The sequence below is a fragment of the Sapajus apella genome, unplaced genomic scaffold (genome assembly GCF_009761245.1).
Source record: "Sapajus apella isolate SASKATOON/1434 unplaced genomic scaffold, GSC_monkey_1.0 scaffold47, whole genome shotgun sequence".
Lineage (NCBI taxonomy): Eukaryota > Metazoa > Chordata > Mammalia > Primates > Cebidae > Sapajus > Sapajus apella.
In genome coordinates, this window is record NW_022436987.1 from 6,108,549 (window position 1) to 6,122,524 (window position 13,976).

Consider the following 13,976-nt stretch of genomic DNA (forward strand, 5'->3'; position numbering starts at 1 on the left):
AACCTACTGGATACAGCATTGGAGTTATTGGTGACCTTGACAAAATTTTGGTGTAGAGAACCAGGGTTGTGAAGCCCTAAATGAGGCTTGAGAATGGGGAAAACTGGACAACTGTTTCAATTTTGCAGTAGAAATTTGGAGCAGTAAAGACATACAGTCTTATTTTGAAGTCACTATGAAGTGAATGAAGAGTAGTCACTACACGCTGATACTAAAAACATTGGCCATTGTGCAAGGTACATCCCAATTATATCCAAGTACTGCTGTTCATAGTATGGTAGGTTATAAAGTGTACTGCTTATTAGGTGTCTTTGGAACAAGGAAGCAGTATTACACATTTTGTGTAGCTCTTGACATGTATGGGGTGGGAAGATTAAAGCATGATTCTGTGAACGAGACAAACCACTGCATACCGGGCTTCGTTCTGAAACTTCCCGTGGCCTGATACCCTGGCTGAATTGAGGGAATTCTGGCTATAAGAGTAACTGAATTGATCTACCTAACCATCTACTCCCCTTTTGCTAGGTTAAAAATTATTTCCTCCCCTTGGTGGGAAGGGTTGGGCAGAGTCAGCAATAATTTACAGCTCCTTTAAAATCTAAAATAGGTTCATACAAATCTGCTTAGCCTTCATTTTGCTGTACTCAAAATACCCACCAAAAGCTTATGAACTTAAAACTTCAGGGAAGGTGAATGCCGTAATGTGTAACAGCTTCCCTGGCCCAAACAGGACAAAAAAATATTGATTGGTTCTGCTATCACCCATTTGAGCATGCACAGGTAGCTAAGTTCGTCCAAAGATCATTTCAGTCTGACAGAAATAAATGTCACCAAATTTTAGTTGCAATGTGTAGCAATATTCTCCAAATTAATAAGACTTGTGACCTGTCTGATTAATTCTTCAGGTTGTGGATGCCATTTACAGCCACCCATCACTACATCAAGTATCACAATGTTTATTGATAGATACAAGTATATAAAATCAGGGCATGAACATGACTTGATAAATTAAGTAGACTTAATTTCAATACTATAATAGGAGGGACCAATTCAAATTCTCACCATTTGTTTCACACCCACAAAAACCACTTCAAGGGCATTAACGATCTCTCAAAACTGATCAGTTTTGTGCAAGTAAACCATGTTTCTTTTAAAAAGACTTGTGCACTTGCCCAGGCTCAAGGATATTAAAATCTAGCACATAAAGCCCATTACTAGAGGTAGAAATACAGGCAATATACTATTACTGCAACAACCATCAATTACAGTTAAGAATTTTTCTGTAACAACCAAATGGATAATCAAATATTGCAACAACTCAAGTATTACTGAGCAAAGTGCATTTCTACAGTATTCAGTGTTGCTATTCAGTTTCTAACTTAAAACAGCCTATGATAACTGGCAGCAAAGAAGGTCCTTGCAATAGACTGCCTCTGCTTGAGAACTTATGATGTAATTATTGCATGCTGCTAATATACTATCTAAACATTAAAGATACTCCTAAAATATTTGATGGTAGACTATGATTAAGACATTACACTACAAAAAAAACCTTATGCAGAAGGAAATCCTGACGTGCTTCTGCTTTAAATATTGTGAAAACATTACAGCGGAATGAATTTTCGCAGTGGTTAGGTCAAATGCAGTTACATCATAGCAACAGTATGTTTTGCACAATTTAAGGCTTTGGCTGGTTTTAGTCAGCTTCTTCCTCTGATTCTTCTTCTTCAGCAGTTTCTAGCCAGGTTAGCCATTGATTCACCTGTAAATTAACATTTGTAACTTAAAATAGTTCATGATATAAATAGAAATCCAACCAAAGACCAAGTTTTAGGTGGTACTACAGTTTTAGAATATGAAACAAGGACATCCTTACAAATAATTTGTATATATATTAAGTTATATGAACAGTGAGTGGTATATTATCCAGAATCCTGCAAGGATGATTCTCATCAACCTATTTTATAATCAGCAGTAAAAAGGTAGTAAGATGCTACAGGACCAAGGTTTCTCAAATCAAAGCCTGGGCCTCCTGGAAAACTAGTAGTATGACAATCACGTGGATTTTGTATCACAGACCTACTAAACCAGAATCTCTGGCATTAGGCCTGGAACCTACTTTTAAACTGTTCTCCAGGTGATTAATGCACTCACTGTGATCTGGGAATGTGATGTCCTTCCCCTAGAGCTACAACTTCAGTCAGTAAGACAAAATCAAATTGTGAGAAATCAGAAGCAACTTCCTTTTTAATAAACTTTTTATTTTCTTTTTTTGAGACAAGTCTCACTGTTGTACAAGTTGGACTACAGTGATGTGATCTCAGATCCTGCAACCTCTGCCTCCTGGGCTCAAGAAATCCTCCCAAGTATGTAGCACCAGAACCACAGGAACATGTCATGACATCTGGCTTTTTTGTATTTTTTAGCGACAAGGTTTCACTATGCTGCCCAGGCTAGTCTTCAACTCCTGAGCTCAAGTGATCCTCCTACCTCAGCCTCTCCAAGTGCTGGAATTACAGGCATGAGCCACATGCCCAGCTGCAAGTTCTTCTTTATTGACATTTTTTAGCTTAAAACTTGTACATAGTCGCCTCCATCTATATAAATAGCTATCCTCCTTGAAAAATGTGTTAGCTACCTCTAACATCTTACCACTAGAATTGATTCATTCTATTCTATTCATTTACTTAATCACAGCTTTAAATAGTGCAGAATAAAATGTATGGGTGAAGACAAACTAATAACTAGCACTATCTTGCCTGTATTTCATTTGACAAAGGCTCTTCATTTTAAGTTAATACCAAACAAACTGAAATAAGCAGACCAAATTTTTAACAAAAGACTTACCTGGAACAAAGCCTTGCCTTTTCCCGGAAACTCTTGGGTTATATCTTCTTTCCAAGCCAAGAAAGCTTCTTCTTCAATAATTTCCATGTCATAGAAGTGCACAAAAAAGCGAAGTAACATGCCTTTAAAAAAATAGAAAGAATAAGCCCATTATTTAGTGTGTTGTTTCAAGAACTGCCCCACAGTGTTCTTCTGATATAAGTCTTCTTACCTTTTGGGAAGTTGCTGTTATAGCAGTGCACCTGAAGAGCATACAGGGCGCTGACTTGTAGATCAACATGATCGTGAAGAAATTTCTGCATTACTGGCTTGAAAGAAAGTAGTAGTTGTTTTTCCTGCTCTAACTGTTCTTTGGAAGGAGCAGAGGAAGAATCTGTTTCATCGCTGGGGGGGTTTACTTCACTAGAAATGTACTGTAAGAAGCTGGACAGAAAGAGGTCTTGTTAGAACTCAAGTGAGTTTTCTTCCTCAAGAGACAACTTAGTCTTCCGCTTTGTAGACATCGTTTTCTAGTACATGAAACATAGAAGACCATTCATCTTACCTAGTCATTAAGATGTTCACAAATCCTTTATCTACATGAAGTTTGGGAGAGATGTTATCTTTAATCCATTTATATATGGTTTGAGGGGATGGATCCAACTTTATTTGCTTCAACAGTTCCTTCTCCAATTTGAGGAGTGGGAATAAGAAACTCAGTCCCTTTCCTTCTAAAATCTCCAACATGCGGTCCTTATTCTGATCAATTTCTGAAAAGACAAAACCACTTGCATCATCCAATAGTTCATTTTACCAAGCTGTCCTGTCCAAAGAGCAGAACTTCACAAATATATCTCAAGTATACAAGATTGATCAAAGGAAAGCAGTTAAATCATAAATCTATTTTTATAAGGTGGTGAAATCTGTGGTGATGTTTACCATTATCTGGGAAGGACAATCAGACTGTCTAACCTACATAAACCCACTCAAGGTACTAGAAATCTCTAGATATAATAAAAACAAAACAAACAAGTCAGGATTGTCTTACCTGGGAGCATTTTCTGCATATTGACCTTGCTTTGTTGAAAAAGTTCTGTTAACCATTCTCGATCTTGTAATTTAGCTAATTGCTGAAGACAAAGTAAGAAGAGAGGAAAATGGGTGCCACTTTCCAGTGGTTGAGCTAGTTCTGAAATGCTCACCAGCTCTGAAATGATGGCACGAGCTGCAAACTGTGCTAAATATGATTTCACCAAGGGGATGTCAACCTCCAGTTTGGGACACTGGTCCAATACATTCAGGAAAGCCTTAGAAGAAATATACAACAGTCTGTTAGTTTTCAAATTTGAATGGTAAGAGTTCTTATCACAGAATCAGTAAGGTGTCCAGTTTTACCTGCATGAAGTTGTCACTTGTGGCTATTCCTTCCTGTTTGAGTAAACTGATCAAAGAACTTGCTTTTTCTTTATCTTCATCGCTTCTGTCTAGTGACAGGATGATTACTTTGCTTAACATCTCAGGAAGAAAGTGTTTAGGAGCCCTCATTTCTCTTACACCACTGACAGCCTCATTTGCATTTCCACTATTCAGATACTCAGTCACAACAGTTTCCTGTGAAGAACACATGCAAGTGTCTTTAATGTTTTCCCTATCTCAAATATAGGCTAATTACACTAAAATGGGGCACTTAAAACTTACAGTTAGTTTAAGTAGTTCTTCCTTTGATGGCGGCGGCTTTTTGCTGGTCTTGGCAGGCTTTTCCTGGATAAGTGGTGGATTAGTTTTGAGACCAAGTTGAGGTGTCTAAACAATTAACGACAGACATTTTTTAAAAAAAGGAACATGAAATTAGAGGGATGAACACACTTCATTTAGAAAAAAAGTCTGCAGCCATCTTTAGAAAATAATGGAACAATAGAAAATGCTGTCATATTATGGTTCATACCTGTCCCAGAGGTGGTGTTTGAGTGCGTGGTGGTTGTGCACTAGGAGGAATCATAGTTATCTGGGGCTGAAGCTTTGGCACTTGATTTTTATTCATTAGGAACGACTGAGCAGGCCTCAGGCTAATCTGGAATTGAAAACAAATCAAAACACCTAAATTAACAGCATGCAATTGGCAAACATATTAAATGTTAACACCCTAAAATCCTATACAAACATGACAGAATCTAGGGCAGAAATAAGCTTTCTTAAAAACTCAAGACGGTACTTCATGTTAGCAGGTTTAATTTCTGGCAAAAAATTTAAAGACTGAATGCATATAGTAGTGAGATACTATTATAAATCTCACACTTATGAGAATTCTTTTAGGATTAGCATGACTAAAATATTCAAATAAAAAACTGCAAATTTAACTACAGTTTAAAAATGCGTTTTATTCTTAGTTGTTAAACCACCTTACTTAGAAGGAAACCACAATATCTTGAAAACCATTTTCCTTGCTCTAACAGACTTTAGGAGACTTGCCCTCATATCTCATAATCTTCGCTCATAGGACGCTGGACATTTAAAGAAAGAAAAAGTAGTACAGGAAAGAGAGAAAAATGTAAAGAACTCCAGCATAAGTCCTCTTTATAACGCGTCTTTTTATAATCATTGGGCAATAAATTTCTGAATTGACAAACTATGGTATATAAGTAACATAGGCAAATGTACCTCATCTGCATTAAGCTGTCCTTTCTTAGAAAACCGAGGTGGCATATCCTTCGACTGTCCTTGCAGCTGGGATAAGAGTCCCTGACTCTGGTTATGGTAGAGCTGGCTTAGCCCCTATTTCAGAAAAGGAGAAAGAAAGTCTAGATAAAAAGGGGTCCACAAATTACGGTAATCAAGTACCAAAGGGATGAGCCAAGCCAAAAGGAAAGCTTAACTGAATTTGCCCAGAGAAAGTAAAAGATGAAGCAGGGAAGAATAAAAATCTAACCTAACTGTCAAATACAGTGACGTGATTTTATTAATATTTTATTGATCTTAAGGATAAGCATTTCAGTTTGAAATAAATGTTACGGATATAAATATGGTTTAGAAAACATGCACCCCTAAAATAGTTTTAATAGCAAATGGAATCACACATATTGCAGAATTTAACAAAACACTCAAATATTTACTTACCTGGCTTTTCATAAACTTGCCTCCCATCTCTCCAAACTGCGATTGTGTGGGAGGCATGATGTGTCCCCCATGGCCATTAAAGAGTTGATTTGAACGATGACGTCCCATGGTGGGTGAAAATCTATCCTGGATAACTCCTGGACCAGTACCAATTCCGCTACCTTAAAATACATATATGGACAACTCTCAAAACTGACAAAAAAGTTAAAACTGATTTTTTTTAGCTTAATGAAACCATTGTTTTTTCAAAATTACCTGGCATTTGTCCAAACATATCAGCAAGCCCTCCAAGTGGGTCCCTATCCATTTTCATCCTGGGTGGCATGAACGGTCCCTCCAGAAAGAAGTCACTTCTCATCCCTTGAGCCATAGGAGCAGGAATGAACACCCCTAGATCCTTTAGAAATGAAGTGAATAAGCACTTTTTGTCTCTGGACACTATTTTACTTAAACCTAAAATTCTTCCAAATGGGGAGGACATCCTAGATATTAAACCATCAGTTATGTTATTTCTGTAAATAATGTCTTTCAAAAATGGCAGACAAAGCTAGGCACAGTGACTCAAAACTGTAATCCTAGCATTTTGGGAGGCCCAAGCTCCTTGGATTCCTTGAGGTCAAGAGTTCGAGACCAGCCTGGCCAACATGGTAAAACCCTACCTCTACTAAAAATACAAAAAAAAATTAGTGGGGTGTGGTGGCACAAGCCCATAGTCCCAGCTACTGAGGAGGCTGAAGCAGGAGAATTGCTTGAACTGGGAGGCGGAGGTTGCAGTGAACCAAGACTGCACCGCTGCACTCCAGCCTAGGTGACAGTGCAAGACTCCGTCTTTTAAAAAAAAAAAAAAAAAAAGACAAGACACTAAAAACACTAAGTTCCACCACTAAGATGTGAGAGACTCCTCAAGTGTTTGGGGTGGGTGGGGAGGGGATCCCATACTGCTCTACAAACACAAAGTCTATGTGACAAACGAAAACAAAGAAAACCCAATCTTACTTTTACTGCATCCTGACGGATTTGATTGATCGTCTTTGGTCCATTGTCAAGAAAAGCCTTGCGAGGAACCCAGTGGTGTTCTCGCAACTCTACGGTATCCTTTAATTGAAAAATAATTTTAATATTCCTAAACAAAAAACTCAGTTTACCAACGCATTTAAAGAAACCAGTCTTACCTGCAGCAGGAAACGAATCCTCGCTGGCAATTCCTTACTTAACATCAAGGAGCACATTCGGGCAAAGTACTGATCCATTAAGGACTGGTAAGAGAATAACACATTAATTGGAAGAGCTAAAGCAAATTGTACAATTTACAGCTTTTAAGGCTTCTAGATAACCAAGTTAATGGCTAAATATGGCAATCCCCTATGATGTCACAAAATAGGCAAAGTACTTGTAACTGCTTCCATCATCAGCTACACACATACCTTGGCTCGTTCATGGTCTAATCTAGGTCCCACTGTCCTCATTATCTGACAGAGGCACTCCAAATCCTCTCCCATATCTTTGAGTTGGACTCTCTTCTTCTTTTCCAAAAGCTACAGGAATAAAATGCCATGTTGATAAAATTGTACAGTTACTCTACTTAGGCATAGTACTTTCCCTTTACGTTTGCAATGACTCATTCTTAGTTCCTAGTGAATCTAGTATAGTGCTCTCTACTGATTTGTGTTTATCAGTTCTAACCCTACTTTGTCAAACACACCGCATACTTCCAAATTACTCATTTATGTTTAGTAAATGTTGTTGCCCATCTGTATTTAACTAGTCAACCACCCTCTTAGATAACTGACTCAATGTAGTAGTGATTGACGACATTCGCCTAAGCCTAACTTCCCCATCATACTTACTGTTTTGATGCACTTATGAAGGATAGATTCGTGAATAAGATCAAGCTTGCCAAGCTCTCCAATGAATTTGATGTTTCCCAACATCTTGATCTTAGCAATGGCTCTCTGTTCCTCCTCCTCAGGGAGGAGGGGATTTTCACGCTTATCATAGACTGAAAAAAAATACCAATGAAGTAAACCAACATTCAGAATTAAGCTGAAAATATACAATACTACTTAGTATCAACTGTAATTCTTACCATCAACATTTCTAGTTCGGTTTTCAAATTCATCTTGTAATTTGGAAATTAGGAGGCGTCTGAATGTCTGGAAAAAAAAAAAAGAAATTTGTCATTTAAGACAATTTTTGAAGTCAACTTTAAAATAAGCAAACAAAAACTACCACTTACGGTGCTTTGCTTCTGTCCTGGTTGACCCTCTGCTGCTGGGCCATCAAAGTTTGGTGCATCTTCTGCCAATCGCAGACATAGCTGAGCATACAGTGAGCTATACTTTGGCTCTTCTAGGGCTTTGTCCACAATCTACAGAAAATGTCATTGCTTAAACTAAATACGAAAACTTTAAGAACTCTTTCTTTAGGAAAATTGTAACCATCTAAACGTTAGCTATTACAATGTACCAAAAATGCCCTGTTTTACAGGTCTCATCTAGTCACATCCAGCTCCTGGGAGTCAGAAAATGCCATGTATATCAAAACTAAGTTTTACATAAACTCTCATACAATGCATTTCCAAGACTTATGGTGTTTTCCACAAAAGAAAAAGAATAGCCTGCTAAACACCCCTATTTATCCAACGATAGCATAAACCTAAAATTTACCTGTTAAATCTAATGCTACTAAATGTCAGGGTTCTTTTTAATCACCATCAGTATTTCAAAAATACATACCTATTTAGCTCACACCTCAAGGGTTTTAAGCAGTAATCCAAATGTAAAAAAATACCACTTGAGTTTGTTAAATAGTTCCCTCTCCCTTTTGAGTTAAGCCAATATTTAAAACTTACCAGCAGTATGACCCCTTTAAGGATGAGTTTAGACTCTACACCCACATTGAGGAGCTCAAGGCATAGCTTGTCAAACTTTTCAGGAGTAAGCTTATTTAATATGCTGGGAAAAAAAGGAATTACATTGTAAGCGTTAGCTAACACACAAAATATGAATTGAAAAACTGCCTTTAAATTATACGGACTGTTCTTCTACTTGCTCCCTTTAAAAGCAAGACATGATTTCTTACTCATGTAGAACCAAAGGATGCAGAAATAAACCTGCGATTTTAATTACAATTATTTGAACTAGATGGGGGTGGAGGGATTCCCAACTGTTTTGACAAGAATCCTTTTCTCACGGTTAGACTGCAAAAATCTCATTATCAAGACAACAACATGAGCTAAGACCATTATATTCCCTGCTTCACTGGCTTAAATAACATACCATTTCCTTTAGCCAAGGGAAACGCTAGCACAACAGGATTATGGACAGCAATCCAATAGCTGAAAGCAACTCTAAGCCCCAAAGTATGATGTGTTATTCTTCAATTTTTTTTTTTTTTTGAGACAGAGTCTTGCTCTGTCACCCAGGTTGGAGTGCAGTAGTGTGATCTTGGCTCACTGCAACCTTCACCTCTGGGGTTCAAGTGATTTTCCTCAGCCTCTCAAGTAGCTGGGACTACAGGTGCTTGCAACTGCACCCAGCTGATTTTTGTATTTTTAGAAGAGATGGGGTTTCACCAAGTTGGCTAGGCTGGTCTAGAACTCCCAACCTCAAGTGATCTGCCTGCATTGGCCTCCCAAAGTGCTGGGATTACAGCCATGAGCTGCTGCGCCCGGCCGGTTCAAGACACTTTAAAAAAACTGTTATGAACATTCATTAAAACATATACTTTAGGCATGAACCTTGCCTTCTAAGCACACACGCCAGAGAAATAACAGCTAATCAATACTTCTTCCCATCTTTTAGTAAAACAGACCTAGAAACTTACCCTCTTACTTTCCTGAAGATTGCATCATGTCGTTCTTTTTCGTTTGCGGAGTTGTTTGCTGCGGAGTTGTCATCTCGTCTAGTGCTTCGTGCAGGAATCCATTTCTGAGCGTTTTGCCCTGGGGTTTTCCCCAGGAACTCGCTGATTAATAAAAATTAACAAAAACACTGTCACACACCAAATGTTAAACATCATAAATTCTTTTAAATAGAAAAAGTAATTTAGGCTTTCTCGACTTCCCCTCCAAAAGCCAACTAAGGAGATCAGTGGTTCTGGAACAATAGTGTGTATCGGAATCACCTGAAGGACTTGTTAAAACAGATTGCTGGGCCCACCCAGTTTCTGCTTTCACTAGTTTCGGGTCCAGCCTAAGAATTTGCATGTCTAGCAAATATTCTCAACATCAACAGATCCAGGAACCACATTTTGGATATTAACATTTTTTTTTTTTTTTGAGACGGAGTTTCGCTCTTGTTACCCAGGCTGGAGTGCAATGGCGCGATCTCGGCTCACCGCAACCTCCGCCTCCTGGGTTCAGGCAATTCTCCTGCCTCAGCCTCCTGAGTAGCTGGGATTACAGGCACACGCCACCATGCCCAGCTAATTTTTTGTATTTTTAGTAGAGACGGGGTTTCACCATGTTGACCAGGATGGTCTCGATCCATTTTTTTTAAACATAGGAGGTCTTGCTGTGCTGCCCATGCCGATCTCAAACTCCTAGGCTCAAGCAATCCTCCCACCTTTGCCTCCCAAAGTTGTTGTTGGGATTACAGATGTAAGCTACTGTACAGGCTGCAAATTAACACTTTCTAATGTCTTATTGACCATGTTGCATGTTTATCACTTTACTAATACCAATTAGTAGGAATAATAGCTACTGATGTCAGAAAAAACATCAGTAATAATAACGCAAAGAATAAAGAAAAAGTAACAGTTTGAGAGCCTCGACTCTAATCAAAAGCTGATATTTTATATTTAGGATACCCAAAAGAAACCATGACCCTTAAGATTAGGAGTCTTGATGGCTATTGCCTTAATTATACTGTCACATGGGAAAGACTTTAGCTCATTGCTTTTTACATGTTTACCACACCTGTTGCCAGCAGTCTTGGGATAGTGCTGAGGTGCACCCCTACTTCCTCCTCCGCCCGAAGAAGCACTATTTAAAAGAAAACAAATTTTTGGTTTACACCAACTATGTCTCTCTCAGAAAGAATAAAGAATCTATTTTGTGTTTTATTTTTCTTGTAGAGATGGGGGTCTCGCTATTTTGCCCAGACTGGAGCCAGGCCTATATTTTAGTGTTTATCTATGATGCTACAAATGAAGACTAAACTTGGGCCCAAAGGAAAAGCAAATAAATAGATTTTATCTATTCTTCAGATGGCAGTTCTTAGAAGACTGTCAATGAAAATTTAACAACTTTTAAATTGAAAATTGCAGCCCATTAAGTTGGAATTATCTGCTGTGGTAACTAGGTTTTGGGACTGGCCTTTTCCAAATGACTCCCTCAAATAAAATCTAGATGTACCTGAAACGAGAAGCACCCCCTTCTGCAATCGCACTCTCCACTTTGGCGGCTTGACAACGAAGAATCTTCAAAAGAATAATATTAACAGATGGGGTGGGGAGGGGAGGGGATGGGAGAAATCAAATACCTGGAAGGAGAAAAGGCACCAAAATTAGACGCTGCTAACTTACAGATCCATAAGCCTTCACTCAATTATAACATATTTCAGATCCTGGCACTGTCACTGCACTGCAGATCTGCAAGACTGAACTAGAATGTACTCAAAACACAAATGGACAACTACGTTTTGTTTAGCCACCTGGAAATTCCTCGGTGTTCAAGAATGCAAAGAGACTTCATAGAAACACGAGCATTTCAAACTGCTCAAAACGAATCTTTTGAAAAGCCACATTCTACCACCTTTACTACAACTCAGCACTGAGATCAACAGAAAAATCTAACTCTACAGACAGGGGCAACAACACGTGGAAAATATCTGCCCTAGTAATTTTTACTGCCTCGACGGGGACGCCAGCTACTGGATAAGACCTCTCCGAAAGCTGTTCAGCAGTTTACCCCCGTCCACCCTTTTGCCTCCTCCCCGTGGAGCTCGTGGAAAGGCGCGCGAGAGGGGGCCGGGTGTACGGGGCTAACACTCGCAGGAGGAAGACCAGGGCCGCAACATGGCAGCAGGAACCTCCGCCCCGTTTTCCCTTCCTGGGAACAAAAGAGCAAAGCATTCCTCCCACCCAGGCGCAAGTTAGGGAAGTGTTTCCGACAGCCTCTCGGTAAGGCCGCGGGTCGCTCCGCAGTCAGGAGCAGCGGAGGCCGCCCCCGCCGGCCCAGCGCCCGGCTCTTTGTTCTCCCGGCAGGAAGGCGGCCTCCTGCCCACCCGCCGCCTCCAAGCGGGCCCCCTCCTGCCCCATAAATCCCCCCGGGACTGACAGCCGCCTCGCCACGGCCTCCTCGGCTGACAAAAGGGGCAGAAACCATCACTCACTCTCTCCTCCCCCACGAAGGGCAGCCCCGCCGACTCCGAGCCCTACACACCTCCCCGCCGGAAGGCCGGGCTCCGGGACGCCTGCGGTTCGCTGGTCCCGCGCCAACGGCCGGGCCCTCCCTGCCGGCCCGCGTGCCTCCTGCCGCGGCGCTCGCGGCCCGAGCCACGCTCCCTCGCCGTCTGAGCACACCCGTGCCTCGGTCCGTCACGGCCTCAGCCCCGCAGGGATGGGCCACTTGGCCATGACTGCACGGCGGTCTGGCCAACACTGACGTTTTCCTTCTACTCCGTCAGCAACAGGAAGGGAGAACAAAGGCCAAGACTTTCCAGGTGTCTGAAGCGCACAGGAAATGCTAAAAAAGGGTCGCCCCACCCGGCTCCGCCTGCGGCCGCCATTTTGTACCACACTAGAAGAGGCCAGGGACGGCGGCCATTTTAGAGCGCTCCAATCGGCGGCAGCGGCGGCGGCGGCAGCTCCACTCACCTTCACCGAGAACTCAGCAGCTGCTAATGCAGCTGCCTCCCCAGGATCCGGTCGTCGGGGATAGGGAAGGGAGGGGAAAGGGGAACGGAAAACAAAAAAAGGGGAGGGAAGGGGGAGGAAGGAGTCGGGGACGGCCTGAAACTCTCAGCTCAGAGGAGTCGCTGCTGCAGCCGCCACCCAGTACCCGCTGCCACCTCCATAGAGCTCCGGCTCACTGCTGGCGCTGAGGCGTGTCTGAAGCCGAACTTATCACTCTTGGGGCAGCCGAACCCACCAGAGCCGCCCCGAATGGCTCCTTCGCCGCCCAATCAGCGGCCCGGTCGCCGTCTACCACCAATCCGCGAAGGGCTGCGGGGAGGAGCCACAGGGCCGAGCTCGGTTGCGGCGCAGCCCCGCCGCAGTGCGCAAAGCCATATTCGCGAAGTCTCTGAGGCTGAGCTGGTGGCGTAAGGGGCGCCGAGCGCTGTGGGGATGCGGGCTGCGTGCGTAAAGCCGGGGAGCCCTTTTGAGTCTGCGTTGGTGTGGCTGCTGCTTCTTGCTCCAGTCCCTTTGTTCCCTGAGTCCATATCCCATATTCCAGCTGTACCAGCCCCTTTTCGCCCGACCTCGTTTTCTCAGCGGGAATATGGGAAGAAAACGCACCCTTATCTCTCCTGAGCCCCGTGCGCGGCGAGTGAGCATTGCTTTTCTTTGCGTCCTGGGCCTCTCCTCAGGCCAGGTCAGTCGGGTTGATGCCTTGGCGCCCCCGGACGCAGCGCCGGACACTACCCGGCTCCAGGTCCTCTGTTTCGGCAGCCTTAGGGAACCCGGAGAGTAGTGGGAAGTAGGCAAGACTTGCGCCCTGAAGCGAAAGGAGAGCTTCATTCAGTTCCTTATTGGCCCACCCCCTGCAGAGTGAATGAGAAAGGGATGAAAGGAAGGGATTGATTGTCTTTGTACCGCGCACAAGCAGCAGCTTTTCCCATAGGAATGTCCGGCTGGCGGTCACCGAGGAAAACACCCTGTGTGTCACACTTCTTTGGAAGAAGTGTTTGCAGAGCACGGGTGTTTGGAGGATTTCAAATTGCTAGCTCCTTTTTTTTTTTTTTTTTGTAAGTGCACGTTAAACATTGTCAGTTGTGTATTTTCATTTTAACGTCCACCATAAAAAATAGGATTAGGCTTTTCAAATCCGGCAAGTTGCACTATTTATACTTCTCAGATAATGTATTGATGGG

At 42.0% G+C, this 13,976-nt stretch overlaps 1 protein-coding gene and 1 non-coding gene across 5 annotated transcripts; both read right to left on the minus strand.

The window, feature by feature from the left end:
- Window positions 1-936: 936 nt before the first annotated feature.
- On the minus strand, window positions 937-13,160 carry EIF4G2 (eukaryotic translation initiation factor 4 gamma 2). Of its 4 annotated transcripts, none has more exons than XM_032240745.1 (22): window positions 12,760-13,160; window positions 11,297-11,423; window positions 10,859-10,924; window positions 9,766-9,906; window positions 8,792-8,894; window positions 8,177-8,308; window positions 8,027-8,093; window positions 7,788-7,939; window positions 7,365-7,475; window positions 7,113-7,196; window positions 6,937-7,035; window positions 6,196-6,337; window positions 5,941-6,101; window positions 5,485-5,598; window positions 4,772-4,897; window positions 4,525-4,629; window positions 4,222-4,437; window positions 3,875-4,133; window positions 3,392-3,596; window positions 3,059-3,270; window positions 2,848-2,969; window positions 937-1,762 (listed from the first exon to the last, which is right to left on the minus strand). In XM_032240745.1, exons 8-22 carry the CDS (start codon window positions 7,869-7,871, stop codon window positions 1,697-1,699), a joined length of 2,106 nt encoding a protein of 701 aa, XP_032096636.1. In that variant the 5' UTR covers window positions 7,872-7,939; window positions 8,027-8,093; window positions 8,177-8,308; window positions 8,792-8,894; window positions 9,766-9,906; window positions 10,859-10,924; window positions 11,297-11,423; window positions 12,760-13,160; the 3' UTR covers window positions 937-1,696. The 4 variants fall into 4 exon arrangements, with proteins under 4 accessions (XP_032096636.1, XP_032096637.1, XP_032096635.1 ...); XM_032240746.1 differs by having other exon boundaries at window positions 11,297-11,361; window positions 12,760-13,008; XM_032240744.1 differs by lacking the exon at window positions 5,485-5,598 and having other exon boundaries at window positions 11,297-11,361; window positions 12,760-12,902.
- Window positions 5,292-5,432, minus strand: LOC116525402. The gene has a single exon (XR_004257682.1). It is a non-coding gene; the product is annotated as a small nucleolar RNA SNORD97 (small nucleolar RNA).
- Window positions 13,161-13,976: the final 816 nt, after the last annotated feature.